The sequence below is a fragment of the Anomaloglossus baeobatrachus genome, chromosome 1 (assembly GCF_048569485.1).
Source record: "Anomaloglossus baeobatrachus isolate aAnoBae1 chromosome 1, aAnoBae1.hap1, whole genome shotgun sequence".
NCBI classification, from domain to species: domain Eukaryota; kingdom Metazoa; phylum Chordata; class Amphibia; order Anura; family Aromobatidae; genus Anomaloglossus; species Anomaloglossus baeobatrachus.
This window is the reverse complement of record NC_134353.1, coordinates 743,053,581-743,071,964: the sequence shown is the minus strand read 5'-3', so window position 1 is coordinate 743,071,964 and position 18,384 is coordinate 743,053,581. Positions and strand designations below refer to the sequence as shown.

Genomic DNA, 18,384 nt, shown 5'->3' with positions numbered 1-18,384 from the left:
CAAATGTTGGGGGAAAGTGGGGGGTGCGTCTTATGGTCTGAATGTGGCTGCAGGGAATGAGGGTGCTGCGGTGGAGCGGGTCATCGGGGGCACAAGCAGGCTGTAGCAGCCTGCCATGACCACGTGGACCCGCTCATTTAATATGCATGCCCATCCCCCGCCCATCATCCCTCAGCGCTGAAGCAGGCACTGACAGGTGGGCTGGCTGATGGGCGGGGGATGCACGCATAATTAACTGCCAGCCGGCATGATCACCCCTGGCAACTACAGCCTGGAGTGATCATGTGCAGCTGTATTCACTGCCCCCCCGCGCATCATCATCAGCGCGGGGGAGCAGTGAATCAGTGCTCACTGTTCCCCTGCAGCATCGCTCGTCCTCCCGTCTGTGTCAGCGGCAGCGCCGCTGAGTGGAGCAGTCCTCGTGCTGCATCGCGATCATCTCTTGTGTCTGTGCCGTCGGCTGGGTGGAGACTAGCGGCGCGCTCAGCAATGACGTCATCGCTGTGCGCACGTGTCCACACGCAGCCGCCGGCCCGGCACAGACACGGGAGATGATCGCGATGCAGCACGGGGACGGCTCCACTCAGCGGCGCTGACACAGACTGGAGGACGAGCGATGCTGCAGGGAGTGAGGTGAGGTGAGTATGAACATTTTATTTTTTTTATGTGCCACAGGATGCGACCATACACCAGGATGGGGGTATATTATGAGCAGGATGGGGTCATCTGAGCAGGGTGGGGTCATCTGAGCAGGGTGGGGTCATCTGAGCAGGGTGGGGTCATCTGAGCAGGGTGGGGTCATCTGAGCAGGATGCGGGCATATGCCATGATGGGTTATATAGCAGGATGCGGCCATATGCCAGGATGGGGATATATTATGAGTAGGATGGGGGTATATAGCAGGATGCGGCCATATGCCAGTATATAGCAGGATGCGGCCATATGCCAGTATATAGCAGGATGCGGCCATATGCCAGTATATAGCAAGATGCGGCCAGGATGACGGGCTATACCAGGATGAGGGACATATACTGTATATACAAGGCAGGAGGATCATTACCAGGATGCGGCACCTTAGTAGAGAATTTGGGGACATTACCCCCATAACAGTGTAGGCAGCACACCCTCGCCCCATAACAGTGTGTCATGACCACATTTTTTGCTTAAAATTTTATTTTCCTATTTTCCTCCTCTAAAACCAGGGTGCGTCTTATAGTCCGAAAAATACGGTAGTTTGCTTTTCAGATTTTGTACAAAGTAAATCTAAATATTATTCATATACAGTAAACACAGCTTTTATGTAGTGTTGGACTATGTGCGCATGTTGAGTATTTGGTTGCAGAAATTTCAGCACCATTTCTGCATCTTTTTTTTTTTTTTTTTTTTTTTTGTTGCTTTTTAGCCATGTTTTTTGCATACGTTTTTCATTGCTCTCAAGGTGAAAAACTGAGAAAGATGTGACATGCTGCAGATTATTTTCTGCACCACATCTTCAAAGAAAAACAACCTAACATGCACTACACTTCAGGTTTCTCATTGACTTTGCTGGTATAAGGATTTTCTTGCAGTTTTGTGACAAAACTGCACCAAAAACATACAAAAAAATGCTGTAAAAGCACAGAGTGTTAACGCAACCTTAACAGGATAAGCAAATACTTTCACTTAAGACTGGTTAAGTAGTAGTTTGTAGTCTGCTAGGTATCGAAGCACACAGGCAATGATTGCTTGCTTGATTGGTGTGTGACCATGGGGTATGTATGATTTGATGAGCATGGCATGTGTCGAGTGTGGTGGGAATCCCCCTCGCTGCCCTATTAGCCCATGCCATTTAGATTTCAGCCTGTTTAGCTAAGGGGGTATTCCCATCTCCAATATCCTATCCTAATATATAGCAGGTGTAATAATAATATTAGCTTTTACCTCTAATTATAAATGTAGTATAGTTCTTCTGATTCACAGCCGCTTATCTCATGTTCAGGGCATTGAAGGACCTTTGGTATCCATGGCTATGACCATGCATATAGTGACAGTTAGTTGCTAGTGGTCATAGCCAGTTTACAAGTGTACAACTCGTTGAATATCATAAAATTACTGCACAAAAACTGTGCAACTATTTTTTACTCCAGTCTGACAGCTCTGCCAAACTGGGAGGATCTGGGGCATGGCGGGGCGACCCCTTCAAATTCCACATGACTTGCACCACAAAGGTGACCTAAATTACCCCAGAAATATAGGCCAGCATCTGGCTGGAATAACAATTCTTGTAAGATGTGCCATAATAAGGGGCATGCCCATCTTACGCCAGTGCACCTTTCATTGCAAGGCATGCAAAATGCCAGTCTTGATGAATCAGGGCTATGGTTTCTACTGCAAATTCAACTGGAGACCAGTGCCTCAACTATCTTGGATAGTCTCTAAGCTAAATACCTTTCAAACACCTTTGGTTTCACTTATATCCTGGAGGAATAAAGGATTAAGCTTGTTTCAATCCCATCTGCTCAGTGCATTAGACATTGAGGGCCATTGAACAGTTATCATAAATTGGTAATATTATCTGTCTGTGATTTTGGACTCTCTAGCTGTTAATGTGTAATGTCAGAAGCACGTAATTTAATGTGATGCTGCCACAAGAAATCCCTATCCTAGATTATCGCACAGATGTTCTAAGAAACATGATTCAGAGCAGTGCTTTTCTTTGTCGCTCCATTGGGAGACCCAGACAATTGGGTGTATAGCTTCTGCCTCCGGAGGCCACACAAAGTATTACACTTTAAAAAGTGTAACCCCTCCCCTCTGCCTATACACCCTCCCGTGCATCACGGGCCCATCAGTTTTATGCTTTGTGTTGAAGGAGGCACACATTCACGCAAGCTCCACATTTTAGTCAGCAGCAGCTGCTGATTTTATCGGATGGAAGAAAAGAGGGCCCCCACAGGGCCCCCGGCATGCTCCCTTCTCACCCCACTAATGTCGGCGGTGCTGTTAAGGTTGAGGTACCCATTGCGGGTACAAAGGCTGGAGCCACATGCCGTTTTCCTTCCCCATCCCTTAGAGGCTCTGGGAGAAGTGGGATCCTAACCGGTCACCATGCACTGGGACCGGGCTCCCTCCGCAGCCCCTGGGGGAATCTGACGGACAGGAGACTGGGTATCATCAGGGACAGGCCCTGCTTCTAAGAGGTACTCTGTGTCCCCTTGGGGACGGCGCATGGAGCGCCTGTGTAACAGACGCTGCAGCGGCTGCTGTGTTTTTTTGTGACGCCGGGACTACCGCGCCGACCGCGCCTGTTTGCCGGCCGCGTTATTAAATTTAGTCCCCGGCTTCTGCGGCCTAGTACCATAACTCCCGCCCCCGGGCCTGCCAGTCAGGGGTAAGGGCGGGACGCTCGACTGGACGTCGGCAGTGAGGGCTGGAGCATACTTAGGTATCCTCCTCCCCCCTCACTGAGCACTGTGGGGCACCAGATTCCCGCACTTTATTAGTCACGCCCACGGCTCCCTCCTCCTCTGAGAACGCTGGCAGCCATTGTTATAATCACTTCTGCCGGTGGAGGAATTCAGAACGAGCTCTGCAGCGCTGGGAGGCCCAGGCAGGGAATCTGGTGGACACACAACCGCTTTGGGCGGTCGGTAAGCCGCACCGGTTACCAGGTGCTGGCCCCCTTGGGTGCCGAAGTATATATATATATATTATACATTTTCTCTGTTCGGCCGCATTATTTGCCTTTGGCTATATACCCTCACTGATTACTCTAAGAGGAGACAACAGCATGTCGTCCGCAAAGAGCAAGGGTGCCAAGGCACAGGCTTATTTTGCAACCTGTACCTCTTGTGCGGCTATGTTACCTGCAGGTTCCACCTACCCACATTGTGTGCAATGCTCGGCCCCTGTGGCACTCACTCAGCCGGAGCCTCAGGCACTGGTGGGACCCTCGGCTCAGGTAGAACCACCGGCTTCCACTGTCCAGGTGGCAGGGACAGAGTTTGCAGTTTTGGCTGAGAAACTCTCTGAGTCGCTTTCACAATCCATGGCTCAGTCTATGGACAGATGGTCTGCTAAGATACTAGAAGCCTTGCAGTCCAGACCGGTAACACAGGCCCAGGGCACTGTAAGTTCATCGCCCCCAGGCCCCCCTCGGTCGGCGCAGCAAAGTGCTCCTGGGGTGACACCTAGGTCCCACGGTGAGGACTCCGACACGGACCGCAGTCCCAGACCGGCTAAGCGGGCTCGCTGGGAACCTTCCTCGACTTTATCACGCTGCTCAGGGTCTCAGCATGAGGACTCTCTGGAGGATGAAGCGGAGGTCGCAGCTCAGGGCTCTGACCCTGACGTTGCTCTCAATCTTGATACACCTGAAGGGGACGCCATAGTAAATGACCTTATAGCGTCCATCAACCAGGTACTAGAACTTTCTCCTCCGACTCCACCTATAGAGGAGTCTGCTTCACAGCAGGAGAAACACCAGTTTAGGTTTCCCAAACGTACACGGAGTGCGTTTTTCGATCACTCTAACTTCAGAGATGCTGTCCAGAAGCACCGAGCATTTCCGGACAAGCGCTTTACTAAGCGCCTTAATGACACACATTACCCCTTCCCCCCTGACGTAGTTAAGGGTTGGGCTCAGTGTCCCAAGGTGGATCCTCCAGTCTCTAGAATGGCGGCTAGATCTGTAGTATCAGTGGCAGATGGTTCATCGCTCAAGGATGCCACTGACAGGCAAATAGAGCTCCTGATGAAATCCATCTATGAAGCCATAGGCGCGTCTTTTGCTCCGGCATTCGCAGCCGTGTGGGCACTCCAAGCTATCTCAGCTTGTCTGTCTGAGATTAATGCGGTCACACGTACCTCTACTCCGCAGGTTGTGTCTTTGACTTCTCAGGCGTCGGCTTTTTCGTCCTACGCCATGAACGCCGTCCTGGACTCTGCGAGCCGTACAGCGGTAGCATCCGCCAATTCGGTGGCAGTCCGCAGGGCCATGTGGCTACGCGAATGGAAGGCAGACTCTGCTTCCAAGAAGTTCTTAACCGGTTTGCCATTTTCTGGCGACCGTTTGTTTGGCGAGCAATTGGACGAAATTATTAAACAATCCAAGGGAAAGGACTCGTCCTTACCCCAGTCCAAACCAAACAGACCTCAGCAGCGAAAGATACAACCGAGGTTTCAGTCCTTTCGGCCCTCAGCCAGGTCCCATTCCTCCACGTCCAACAGGTCAGAGAAGGGCCAGAGGAACTCTTCTGCATGGCGGTCTAAGTCACGTCCTAAAAAGACCGCCGGAGGAACCGCCCCCAAGGCGGCCTCCTCATGACTTTCGGCCTCCCCAAACCGCATCCTCGGTCGGTGGCAGGCTCTCCCGCTTTTGCGACGCCTGGTGGCCACATGTCCAAGACCGATGGGTGAGAGACATTCTGTCTCACGGTTACAGGATAGAGCTCAGTTCTCGTCCTCCGACTCGTTTCTTCAGAACATCTCCGCCCCCCGAGCGAGCCGATGCACTTTTTCAGGCGGTGAACACTCTGAAGGCAGAAGGAGTGGTGATCCCCGTTCCCCTTCAAGAATGGGGTCGCGGTTTTTACTCCAACTTGTTCGTGGTGCCAAAAAAGGACGGATCATTCCGTCCCGTTCTGGACCTCAAACTGCTCAACAGACACGTGAGAACCAGACGGTTCTGGATGGAATCTCTCCGCTCTGTCATCGCCTCGATGTCCCAAGGAGACTTCCTAGCGTCAATCGACATCAGGGATGCTTATCTTCATGTGCCGATTGCACCAGAGCATCAACGCTTCCTGCGTTTTGCCATCAAAGACGAACACCTTCAGTTCGTAGCACTGCCTTTCGGCCTGGCGACAGCCCCACGGGTCTTCACCAAGGTCATGGCAGCAGTAGTGGTGGTCCTACACTCTCAGGGCCACTCGGTGATCCCTTACTTAGACGATCTTCTAGTCAAGGCACCCTCCCGGGTGGCATGCCAACACAGCCTGACCATTGCTCTGGAGACTCTCCAGAGGTTCGGGTGGATCATCAATTTCCCAAAGTCAAAATTGACACCGACCCAATCGCTGACTTACCTCGGGATGGAGTTTCATACTCTCTCAGCGATAGTGAAGCTACCGCTGGACAAACAGCGTTCACTACAGACAGGGGTGCACTCTCTCCTTCGAGCCCAGTCACACCCCTTGAGGCGCCTCATGCACTTCCTAGGGAAGATGGTGGCAGCAATGGAGGCAGTTCCCTTTGCGCAGTTTCATCTGCGTCCACTTCAATGGGACATTCTCCGCAAATGGGACAGGAGGTCGACGTGCCTAGACAGGAACGTCTCCCTTTCACGGGCAGCCAAAACCTCTCTTCAGTGGTGGCTTCTTCCCACTTCTTTGTCGAAGGGAAAATCCTTCCTGCCCCCATCCTGGGCTGTGGTCACGACGGACGCGAGTCTGTCAGGGTGGGGAGCGGTCTTCCTCCACCACAGGGCTCAGGGAACCTGGACTCCGACAGAGTCCTCCCTTCAGATCAATGTTCTGGAGATAAGGGCAGTGTATCTAGCCCTAAAGGCGTTCCAGCGGTGGCTGGAGGGCAGGCAGATCCGAATACAGCCGGACAACGCCACGGCGGTTGCGTACATCAACCACCAGGGCGGCACACGCAGTCGTCAAGCCTTCCAAGAAGTTCGGCGGATTCTGCTGTGGGCGGAAGCCACAGCTTCCACCATCTCCGCAGTTCACATCCCGGGCGTAGAAAACTGGGAAGCAGACTTTCTCAGTCGCCAGGGCATGGACGCAGGGGAATGGTCTCTTCACCCGGACGTGTTTCAAGAGATCTGTTGCCGATGGGGAACGCCGGACGTCGACCTAATGGCGTCTCGGCACAACAACAAAGTCCCGGCATTCATGGCACGGTCTCAAGATCACAGAGCTCTGGCGGCGGACGCATTAGTTCAGGATTGGTCGCAGTTTCGACTGCCTTATGTATTTCCTCCTCTGGCACTCCTGCCCAGAGTGTTACGCAAGATCAGGTCCGACTGCCGCCGCGCCATCCTCATCGCTCCAGACTGGCCGAGGAGGTCGTGGTACCCGGATCTGTGGCACCTCACGGTGGGTCAACCGTGGGCACTCCCAGACCGACCAGACTTGCTGTCTCAAGGGCCATTTTTCCATCTGAATTCTGCGGCCCTCAACCTGACTGTGTGGCCATTGAGTCCTGGCTCCTAGCGTCCTCAGGGTTATCTCAAGATGTCATTGCCACTATGAGACAGGCCAGGAAACCAACGTTCGCCAAGATCTACCACAGGACTTGGAGGATCTTCTTATCCTGGTGCTCTGATCAGGGTTTTACTCCCTGGCCGTTTGCCTTGCCCACTTTTCTTTCTTTCCTTCAATCCGGAATGGACAAGGGTTTGTCTCTCGGCTCTCTCAAGGGACAAGTATCGGCGCTTTCCGTGTTTTTTCAAAAGCGTCTAGCCAGGCTTCAGCAGGTCCGCACGTTCCTGCAGGGGGTTTGCCACATAGTCCCACCTTACAAGCGTCCGCTGGAACCCTGGGATCTTAACAGGGTGCTAACGGCTCTTCAGAAACCACCTTTCGAGCCGATGCGGGATGTCTCTCTCTCACGCCTTTCGCAGAAGGTGGCCTTCCTAGTGGCAGTCACATCACTTCGGAGAGTGTCTGAGCTAGCAGCGCTGTCATGCAAAGCCCCCTTCCTGGTGTTTCACCAGGATAAGGTGGTTCTGCGTCCGGTCCCGGAATTTCTCCCTAAGGTGGTATCCCCTTTTCATCTCAATCAGGATATCTCCTTACCTTCTTTTTGCCCTCATCCAGTTCACCAATGTGAAAGGATTTGCACTTGTTAGATCTCGTGAGAGCACTCAGGCTCTACATTTCTCGCACGGCGCCCCTGCGCCGTTCTGATGCGCTCTTTGTCCTGGTCGCTGGCCAGCGTAAGGGGTCGCAGGCTTCCAAGTCAACCTTGGCTCGGTGGATCAAGGAACCGATTCTTGAAGCCTACCGTTCGTCTGGGCTTCCGATTCCTTCAGGGCTGAAAGCCCATTCTACCAGAGCCGTGGGTGCGTCCTGGGCATTGCGGCACCAGGCTACGGCTCAGCAGGTGTGTCAGGCGGCTACCTGGTCGAGTCTGCACACTTTCACGAAACACTATCAGGTGCATGCCTATGCTTCGGCAGATGCCAGCCTAGGTAGGCGAGTCCTTCAGGCGGCGGTTGCCAACCTTTAAGAAGGGGCCGTTTTTCGGCTCTTTTATCGAGGTATTCTTTTACCCACCCAGGGACTGCTTTTGGACGTCCCAATTGTCTGGGTCTCCCAATGGAGCGACAAAGAAGAAGGGAATTTTGTTTACTTACCGTAAATTCCTTTTCTTGTAGCTCCTATTGGGAGACCCAGCACCCGCCCCTGTGCCCTTCGGGCTGGTTGTTCTTTTGTGTACACATGTTGTTCATGTTGAATTGTTCTTTTGGTTCATGGTTTCAGTTCTCCTAACATCCTTCGGATTGAATTTACCTTAGACCAATTTATAAGTCTCCTCCTTCCTGCTTTGGCACCAAAACTGATGGGCCCGTGATGCACGGGAGGGTGTATAGGCAGAGGGGAGGGGTTACACTTTTTAAAGTGTAATACTTTGTGTGGCCTCCGGAGGCAGAAGCTATACACCCAATTGTCTGGGTCTCCCAATAGGAGCTAGAAGAAAAGGAATTTACGGTAAGTAAACAAAATTCCCTTCTTTTTTTCTATGCTAAGTGCCGTACTTAGCAGCGTATCTTAAGAACAGCTATTGGAATATGTCACACAACTCTATAGTCCTAAAATACTAGCGTGACCTAGCAAAAAAAGGCAAAAGTGTCAAGGACATAACAAGTGGTTAAAAAGATCTTAATTCTATTTCTTTCTATTCATATAGCAGATGTATTCCCCAACTACTAAGTTGCAGAACCTATTGGCAAAGTCTCGTCAGATGGTTGCAGATCTTGAATTTGGCTTGTTACTCACTGACCCACATGGAAGCTCTACTAAACTGGTATGTAACTATGGACAATAATACTGCTCTTTAAAATTACAGAAAAGTCCCTACAAAAATTGCTAGTGTCAATTTGCTCGGAAAGTTTTCAATATTGCAACTCTGCTCGGTCTCTCCCAATAATCCAGTTTTTAAAGTCTTGCTGGCAATGAGAAATTAATGGATAGTCATTATTTTAACAGGGTTTTTACTGTCTAAGAAAAAAAAATGTTTGCAGTCCTTTGTGACCACAGAATGATAAATTGTGACACTGCAATATGCACACTGTCATGAATCCCCTGTATTTCCCATACTAGTGAGTGGTCACAAGATCACTTGTATGTGGTCACAAGATCACTTGCATGTGATCTGCATACTTGTGGTCATTGCCAAGTAATCTCATTCGGTATCTTCCAGTATAAGAGAATTGAATCCAAATCGCATACATGCAGTCACTAGCACAGTGAATATAGGGGAATCATGACAGTGTGTACAGTGCACACTGTTACGATTTGGCAGTCTGCAATCACAGAGAGACACTTTTCTTCTTGGATCAAATACCCCTTTAACCATTAGAGGGCATTACTAAGGCACTTTAGATGTTTTTCTAGATATCTTTGTTTAAAAAACAAAAAAAAAAATAATCTAATAAAGTTACAGTATAATGCTTCTCATTCATTATCTTTTTACAGCATACAAGAGAAAGCTCCTTATACTGCATTCCTTCCAAAACTGAGAGCACCGAAGAGAAACCGGAGACTTTGGACAGTTGATGGTAGCCTTATAAATCATAGCAGACTGATGTCAGAAGATGGCTTATGATTATTGAAGGAATCATTCCTTTTTTTCCCCCTTCAGATTGTGTGTTAGGCTTAAATTCCCCATACATTAGACTAATATTGATTGAACCCACGGATATCGACTGGTTTGGCTAGCGATCTTATCTGTATCAGAGAACCGGCCAACTGATGGGCAGGAGACAAGTCAATCGCACGTCTGATTTTGGACTGCCGATGGCATTGTTCACTGGGAGACAAGCCTCTGGCCGACATGTTCCTGTGTATGGGAGAGTCAGCTGCGATGACTGTCGGCTAAACGATCGTCTGACAGCCAACTAATGTGTATGGCTGACTTTAGATATTTTATTCTAGTTGTTAAATTTGTTAACGTGTCAATGTCTATTAGAGTTAAGTTCTAGTAGAGTTAGAATGATCAACATTTTCTGCCTCGCCTTACGTTGCCTTTGTGCTTCATGACTCATTTTCTAATTTTTACTATCCTCTAATGACTCTGGACATTTGCTTTGAGCATACGGTGTCATCTTCTTAATGTATGGATGACTGTCTGTGATGCTATGCCCAATATGGGAATTGTACAAACAATATGGTTGCAGCAGTTGAGAGACATATTCTGGGAAATTTGGTAAACTAAATATGCCAGACTTCTAACACCATTTGCACCAAAAAACTGGTATGCATGCCTTGCACCACATTTATTAAATGTTTTATTTCTTGGGCCGTTCATTGGGGAACACAGAAGACCAGTAATGTATGCTGCTGACACTGAGAATTATAATCTAACAAAAAAAGTCAACTACACCTGCTTACTGGCAACTAAGCTTTTTAGCTTATCATAATGTTACTTGGGCTCAGACCGGTTTCTACCTATGGTGTATTTTTATTTTATTTTTTTCCTAATTTTATCTTGTCTCCTCAGGTTAACAGAGGGGGATGGGCTGCTCTGTTTTCCCGACCTAAAAACAAGAGAGCACAGTTCTGCCAGGGGTCAGTCTGTATCCTCTCTCGTTTGGACGGCAGGACCTTTCCTTCTAACGTGGTCGACGTTAAGGCATTGATCTTGATGGTCTTTAGACTTTTTCTTTTTCTCCTGCCTTATAGCTCCACTGTTCTTTCAATCCTCTCCCACATTCTATGGTGTGGGACTGAAATTCAGTTGCTGGCTTCAGTTGAAGCCTAGTTGAGACGGCAAGCCATGCCCCCTCTCTCTTTCGCCAATTAGACGCTCGCTTGGGCAATGCTCCCGCTATGTAGTGTCCCCGCGCCCCCTCCCACCCCGTTTTGCAGTCTCCCGCAGGGTCTCCTAAGGATTCCATGGATACTGTCACCAGGACACCTCGGCTCCACACACTTTTACTCTAGGACGGCTAGACTGTCTGCCCTAAGATACTTATTGACTTTAATAAATAACTTCCCCATCAGTGCTCACATTAGTTAGTATACGTTAATGTCCGCACTAAACAGCGAGTGATAATGACCAATGTCAGCGCTAGTAGGAGGGTTAAGGTACCGTCACACTAAGCAACATCGCTAGTAACATCGCTGCTGAGGCAAAACTTGCTAGCGATGTTGCTTAGTGTGACATCCAGCAACAACCTGGCCCCTGCTGTGAGGTCGTTGGTTGTTGCTGAATGTCCTGGGCCATTTTTTAGTTGTTGCTCTCCTGCTGTGAAGCACACATCGCTGTGTGTCACAGCGACAGAGCAACAACTGAATGTGCAGGCAGCAGGGAGCCGGCTTCTGCGGACGCTGGTAACAACGGTAAACAGCGGGTAACCAAGAAGCCCTTACCTTGGTTACCCGATATTTACCTTCGTTAGCAGCATCCGCCGCTCTCAGCTGTCAGTGCCGGCTCCTGCTCCTTGCACACATAGCCAGACTACACATCAGGTAATTAACCCGATGTGTACTGTGGCTAGGAGTGCAGGGAGCAGGAGCCGGCACTGACAGCTGAGAGCGGCGGATGCTGCTAACGAAGGTAAATATCGGGTAACCAAGGTAAGGGCTTTTGGTTACCCGCTGTTTACCGTGGTTACCAGCGTCCACAGAAGCCGGCTCCTGCTGCCTGCACACGTAGCAGAGTACACATCGGGTAATTAACCCGATGTTTACTGTGGCTAGGTGTGCAGGGAGCCAGCGCTAAGCGGTGTGCGCTGGTAACCAAGGTAAATATCGGGTTGGTTACCCGATATTTACCTTTAGTTACCAAGCGCAGCATGCTTCCACGTGTAGCGACGCTCCAGCGATCCCTGCCAGGTCAGGTTGCTGGTGGGATCGCTGGAGCGTCGCTTAGTGTGACATCTCACCAGCGACCTCCTAGCAACTTACCAGCGATCCCTATCATGTTGTATCGTTGTTGGGATCGCTGGTAAGTTGTTTAGTGTGACTGGGCCTTTAAGGTCCAGTCACACTAAGCAACTTACCAGCGATCCCAACAACGATAGGGATCGCTGGTAAGTTGCTAGGAGGTTGCTGGTGAGATGTCACACTGCGACGCTCCAGCGATCCCACCAGCAACCTGACCTGGCAGGGATCGCTGGAGCGTGGCTACACGAGTTGCTTGTGAGCTCACCAGCAACCAGTGACCAGCCCCCAGCCAGCAGCGCCGCGTGGAAGATGCTGCCTGCCGATATTTACCTTGGTTACCAGCGCACGGAGCTACACATGCAGAGAACAGGGAGCAGCGCACACTGAGCGCTGGCTCCCTGCTCTCCTAGTTACAGCACACATCGGATTAATTACCCGATGTGTGCTGCAGCTAAATGTGCACAGAGCAGGGAGCAGCGCACACCGCTTAGCGCTGGTTCCCTGCTCTCCTAGCTACAGCACACATCGGGTTAATTAACCCGATGTGTCCTGCAGCTACATGTGCACAGAGCAGGAGCCGGCACTGACAGTGAGAGCGGCGGAGGCTGGTAACAAAGGTAAATATCGGGTAACCAAGGACAGGGCTTCTTGGTTACCCGATGTTTACTGTGGTTACCAGTCTCCGCAGAAGCCGGCTCCTGTTGCCTGCACATTTAGTTGTTGCTGTCTCGCTGTCACACACAGCGATCTGCGCTTTACAGCGGGACAGCAACAACTAAAAAATGGCCCAGGACATTTAGCAACAACCAACGACCTCACAGCAGGTGCCAGGTTGTTGCTGGATGTCACACACAGCAACATCGCTAGCAACGTCACAAATGTTGTTCGTTAGCAGCGATGTTGCTAGCGATGTTGCTTAGTGTGACGGGGCCTTTACTCTCACCTTATCAGTGTCTCTTTACACAAGCTCCACAGCCATTCATTCTTTTCAGTGTGATGATTGATTAGAAACCTTGCCATCCACAAGATGGTAGTATGCTCCTAGGAAATTTTAGTCATATAAAAATTAGGTTTTAGATTGATACTATCAAATTAGTCAGTATATAGCTAAATAAAGTAAACAAACCAACATAAGTACTTTTTTATTTAATTAAATGTAATTTTTGTTTAATAGGTCCTCTTTAACTTTATCTTTACCCCAAGAGAAACGCACATGACCATCCACCCATTCTTTGCTGGTCTTGTATCTTGCTTGCATGTCCTGTAAGCAAAAATTTAAGTCAGGCCAACCTTTGGCAATTTGCGCTGCCTACGCCCCGTTGCCCCCTTCTCTGGCACAGCACCTGCCTGTGGGGAGAATGTGCCCTTAACAAATCTGTTGTAGATTTGACCATGGTATCAGAATGTGGCTATCTATGACTACAGGTGGTCAGAAGTAAAAATCATATAGTACAAAGAATCACTTCAGCACGCTGCTTTATGCAAAAAGAAAAAAAAATCTAGTTTTAATGTCGCCTTAATTCATACATTGAACACCTATACCGATGTTTTGGAGACTTGACAGCATGACTAGCCTCCGCTCTCCTAACACCCGTCCACATCAGGACCCACTCATTATTTACCCTCACAAATCCACACCATCTCCCCATGTCACGGGACTCAATTTATTACTCCAGTGACCTTGTACAATTCTGACATGACATACCAGCCACGGTCTAGCATTGCTGCCTTGCAGGTGACATGTACATGTGAGTTCATACAAACTCAAGACAAAAATCTTGATAAAGGCGCTGACTAACCCGAACCATCGGTGTGTATATACACTGTGGGCAGAATTATTAGGCAAATGAGTATTTTGATCACATGATACTTTTTATACATTTTGTCCTACTCCAAGCTGTATAGGCTTGAGAGCCAACTACCACTTCAGTAAATCAGGTGATGTGCATCTCTGTAATGAGGAGGGGTGTGGTGTAATGACATAAACACCCTATATAAGGTGTGCTTAATTATTAGGCAACTTCCTTTCTTTGTCGCTCCATTGGGAGACCCAGACAATTGGGTGTATAGCTACTGCCTCCGGAGGCCACACAAAGTATTACACTCAAAAGTGTAAGGCCCCTCCCCTTCTGGCTATACACCCCCAGTGGGATCACTGGCTCACCAGTTTTGTGCTTTGTGCGAAGGAGGTCAGACATCCACGCATAGCTCCACTGTTTAGTCAGCAGCAGCTGCTGACTATGTCGGATGGAAGAAAAGAGGGCCCATACTAGGGCCCCCAGCATGCTCCCTTCTCACCCCACTTTTGTCGGAGGTGTTTGTTAAGGTTGAGGTACCCATTGTGGGTACGGAGGCTGGAGCCCACATGCTGCTTTCCTTCCCCATCCCCTCAGGGCTCTGGGTGAAGTGGGATCATATCGGTCTCCAGGCACTGAGGCCGTGCTCCATCCACAGCTCCTGGGAATCTGCTGGACATGGAGCGGAGTATCCTCAGGGACATGGCCCTGCTACGTTGAGGTACTCTGTGTCCCTGTGGGGACCGCGCACGGACACACGGCAGCATTGCTGGGTGTGTTAGTGCGCCAGGGACGGCGGCGCTGCCCGCACTAGTGCCATCGCACACTACAGCTTGCTGGGTGTGTTAGTGTATTAGGGGACTACCGCGCTAACCGCCGTTGCCATTTTTATTTCGGGTGCGGCTGGGACTTGTGGTGCGCCGGGGACTTCCGCGCCGACCAAGGCTTATATGCCGGCCGCGCTTATCACTCGAGTCCCCGGCTTGCGCGGCCTAGTCTCACTTCGTTTCCGCCCACAGACCTGCCAGTCAGGGTAGGGGCGTGACGCTGCACAGCACGGCAGCGCTGAGAGCTGGAGTATGCTTTGCATACTCCACCCCTCTCACTGTGTGCACTGTGAAACCGGCAGCGCTGAGAGCTGGAGTATGCTTTGCATACTCCACCCCTCTCACTGTGTACACTGTGAAGCCGGATTCCCGCACTTTCTCAGGCACGCCCACGGCTTCCTCCTCTACACAGGACGCCGGCAGCCATTCTTGTCAGTGTTTTCTGTAGCGACAGAAGAGACAAGTTTAGGAATCCCTGGCAGGGATTCGGATAGTCACACAACCGCTGTGACCAGGCGTTAAGCAGCACCTGTGGGGCTGACTCCACTAGTGCCGAAGTGCACATATACATATATGCTTATTCACTATGCATTGCACTGTTTAGCTGCATTTTTGTATATACCCTCCTTGATTGTGCGGAGGACATAACAGCATATTGTCTGTGTAAAACAGAGGTGCAGAAGCACATGTTTTCTATGCAGCCGGTACAGCATGTACGGCTATATGGCCGGCAGTGTACATAGACCCCCATTGTATACTACGGAGTCTCTGCTAATCGTCAGGACATGGGGACGGAGCCTGCAGTATTTACTGACAGATTTTCTGAGACTATGGCTATGATACTAGAAGCCTTGCAGTCCAGACAAGTCTCTCAAATCCATGGCCACTGTTCATTCATTATCCATGGTCCCCCTCAGTGGGAACAACTTTGAGCTCCGAGGGTGTCATGTGCTTCCCAGAGTGACGGCTCTGACACGGACGACAGTCCCAGACAGCCTGAGAGGCTCACTATGAGCGGCCCTCGACTTCATCACACTAGTCAGGGTCCCAGCAAGCGGACTCTCTGTGTGATGTGGCGGAGGTAGCTGCTCAAGATCTAATCCTGAGACCGCTCTCAATCTGGATACACCTGATGGTGACGCCATAGTCAATAATCTCACAGCGTCCATCAATAGAATGTTAGTTATTTCTCCCCCAGCTCCTCCGGTGGAAGAGTCAGCTTCATAGCAGGGGAAATTCCATTCACGTATCCCAAGCGTAAATTAAATACTTTCCTTGACCACCCTGACTTTACACAGGCAGTCCAGGAACACCACGCTTATCCAGTTAAGCGCTTCTCCAAACGGCTGAGGATACACGTTATCCCTACCCCCTGACGTGGGCAATGGCTGGACCCAGTGTCCCAAGGGGCATCCTCCAATCTCCAGCTTGCAGCTAGATCCATAGTTGCAGTGGAAGATGGGGCTGCACTTAAAGATGCCACTGACAGACAGAGGGATCTCTGGTCGAAATCCATCTATGAGGCTATCGGCGCGCTGTTAGCTCCAGCATTCGCAGCCGTAGAGGCACTCCAAGCTACTTCAGCTTGTCTTACACAGATGGACACGGTCACACGTACATCTGTTCCGCAAGTGTCATCCTTAACCGCTCAAATGTCTGCATTTGCGTCTTATGCGATTAATGCTGTCCTAGACTCTACGACCCGTACGGCAGTGGCGTCCGCTAACTCCGTGGTTTTACGCAGGGCCTGGGTGTTAACTGAATGGAAGGCAGATTCTGCTTCCAAAAAAGGGCTTAACCAGTTTGCCTTGTTCTGCTGACCGACTGTTTAGTGTGCGTGAGATGTAATCATTAAACAGTTCAAGGGTAAGGATTCTTCCTTACCTCAGCCCAGACAAAACAAACCCCAACATACCAAGGGACAGTCGGGGTTTTCGGTCTTTTCAAGGCTCGGGCAGGTCCCATTTCTCCTCGTCCAAACAGGACTCAAAAGGATCAGAGGAGCTCAGTTTCTTGGCGGGCTCAGTCACGCCCAAAAAAGACAGCCTGAAAACCCGCTTCCAAGAGGCTTCCTCATGACTTGCGGCCTCCTCTCTCCGCATCCTCGGTCGGTAGCAGGCTCTCCCGCCTTGGCGATATTTCGCTGTCACAGGTCAAAGACCGTTGGGTGAGAGACATTCTGTCTCACGGGTACAGGATAGAGTTCAGTTCTCGTCCTCCAACTCAATTCTTCAGAACTTCTCCACCTCCCGACCGAGCCGATGCTCTTCTGCAAGCGGTGGGCACTCTAAAGGCACAACGAGTGGTGACCCCCGTTCCTCTTCAGGAACAAGGTCACGGTTTTTACTCCGAATTATTTGCGGTGCCAAGAAAGGACGAGTATTTCCGTCCCGTTCTGGATCTAACACGGCTCAACCAGCTCGTGAACACCAGGCGGTTCCGGATGTAATCCCCCCGCTCCGTCATCGCCTCAATGTTTCAAGGAAATTTCGTAACATCGATACACGTCAAGGATGCTTATCCCCACGTGCCGATTGATCCAGAGTTCCAGCGTTTCTACGCTTTGTTATAAGACGCGAACACCTTCAGTTCGTAACTCTGCCTTCCGGCTGGCGATAGCCCCACGGGTCTTCGCTAAGGTCATGGCAGCAGTAGTACCAGTCCTGCAATCTCAAGGTCACTCTGTGATCCCGTATTTGGGAGATCTACTTGTCAAGGCACCCTCTTAAGGAACATGCCAACACAGCCGAACGTTGCGCTGGAGACTCTCCAGAGTTCGGGTGGATCATCAACTTTTCAAAGTCAGATCCGACCCCGGGCCAATCACTAACATATCTAGGCATGGAGTTTCATACTCTCTCAGCGATAGTGAAGCTTCCGCTAGACAAACAGCGTTCACTACAGACAAGGCTGCAATCTCTCCTTAGGATCAGTCGCACACATTGAGACGCCTCATGCACTTCTCACGTAAGATGGTAGCAATGGCGGCAGTCCCTTTCGCGCAGTTTCATCTGCGTCCACTACAATGGGACATTCTCCGCCAATGAGACGGGAGGTCGACGCCCATCGACAGAGACGTCTCCCTTTCTCAGGCGGCCAAAGAATCTCTACGGTGGTGGCTTCTTCCCACCTCATGGTCAGAAAAAAGGTCCTTCCTACCCCCATCCTGGGCGGTAGTTACGACAGGCACGAGTCTATCAGAGTGGAGAGCAGTTTTTCTCTACCACAGGGCTCAAGGTACGTGGATTCAGCAAGAGTCCACCCTTCAGATCAATGTTCTGGAAATCAGAGCAGTGTATCTTGTCCTACAAGCCTTCCAGCAGTGGCTGAAAAGCAAGCACATCCGAATTCAGTCGGATATCTCCACAGCGGTGGCATACATCAACCACCACGGAAGAACACGCAGCCGGCAAGCCTTCCAGGAAGCCGGCGGATTCTGACGTGGGTGGAAGACACGGCATCCACCATATCCGCAGTTCACATCCCAGGCGTGGTAAACTAGGAAGCAGACTTCCTCAGTCGCCAGGGTATGGACGCAGGGGAATGGTTTCGTCACCCGGACGGGTTTCAGGAGATCTGTCGCCGCTGCGGGATGCCGGACGTCGACATAATGGCGTCACGGCACAACAACATTGTCCCGGCTTCATAGCACAGTCTCAC

General features: G+C 50.4%; 1 protein-coding gene across 5 annotated transcripts in view; it reads left to right on the top strand.

The window, feature by feature from the left end:
- CCDC62 (coiled-coil domain containing 62) overlaps window positions 1-18,384 on the top strand; it is a 125,083-nt gene that overhangs the window by 84,089 nt on the left and 22,610 nt on the right. For 4 of the 5 annotated variants that reach the window (XR_012725272.1, XM_075323033.1, XM_075323065.1 and 1 more), the window contains exons 11-12: window positions 8,902-9,018; window positions 9,690-9,772. Coding sequence is in view for 4 of the 5 variants with exons in the window: in XM_075323033.1 (XP_075179148.1) it covers window positions 8,902-9,018; window positions 9,690-9,770 (198 nt within the window). In the remaining variant the exon portion in view is untranslated. The remainder of the gene's footprint in view (window positions 1-8,901; window positions 9,019-9,689; window positions 9,773-18,384) is intronic. The other variant, XM_075323055.1, reaches the window with a different exon arrangement.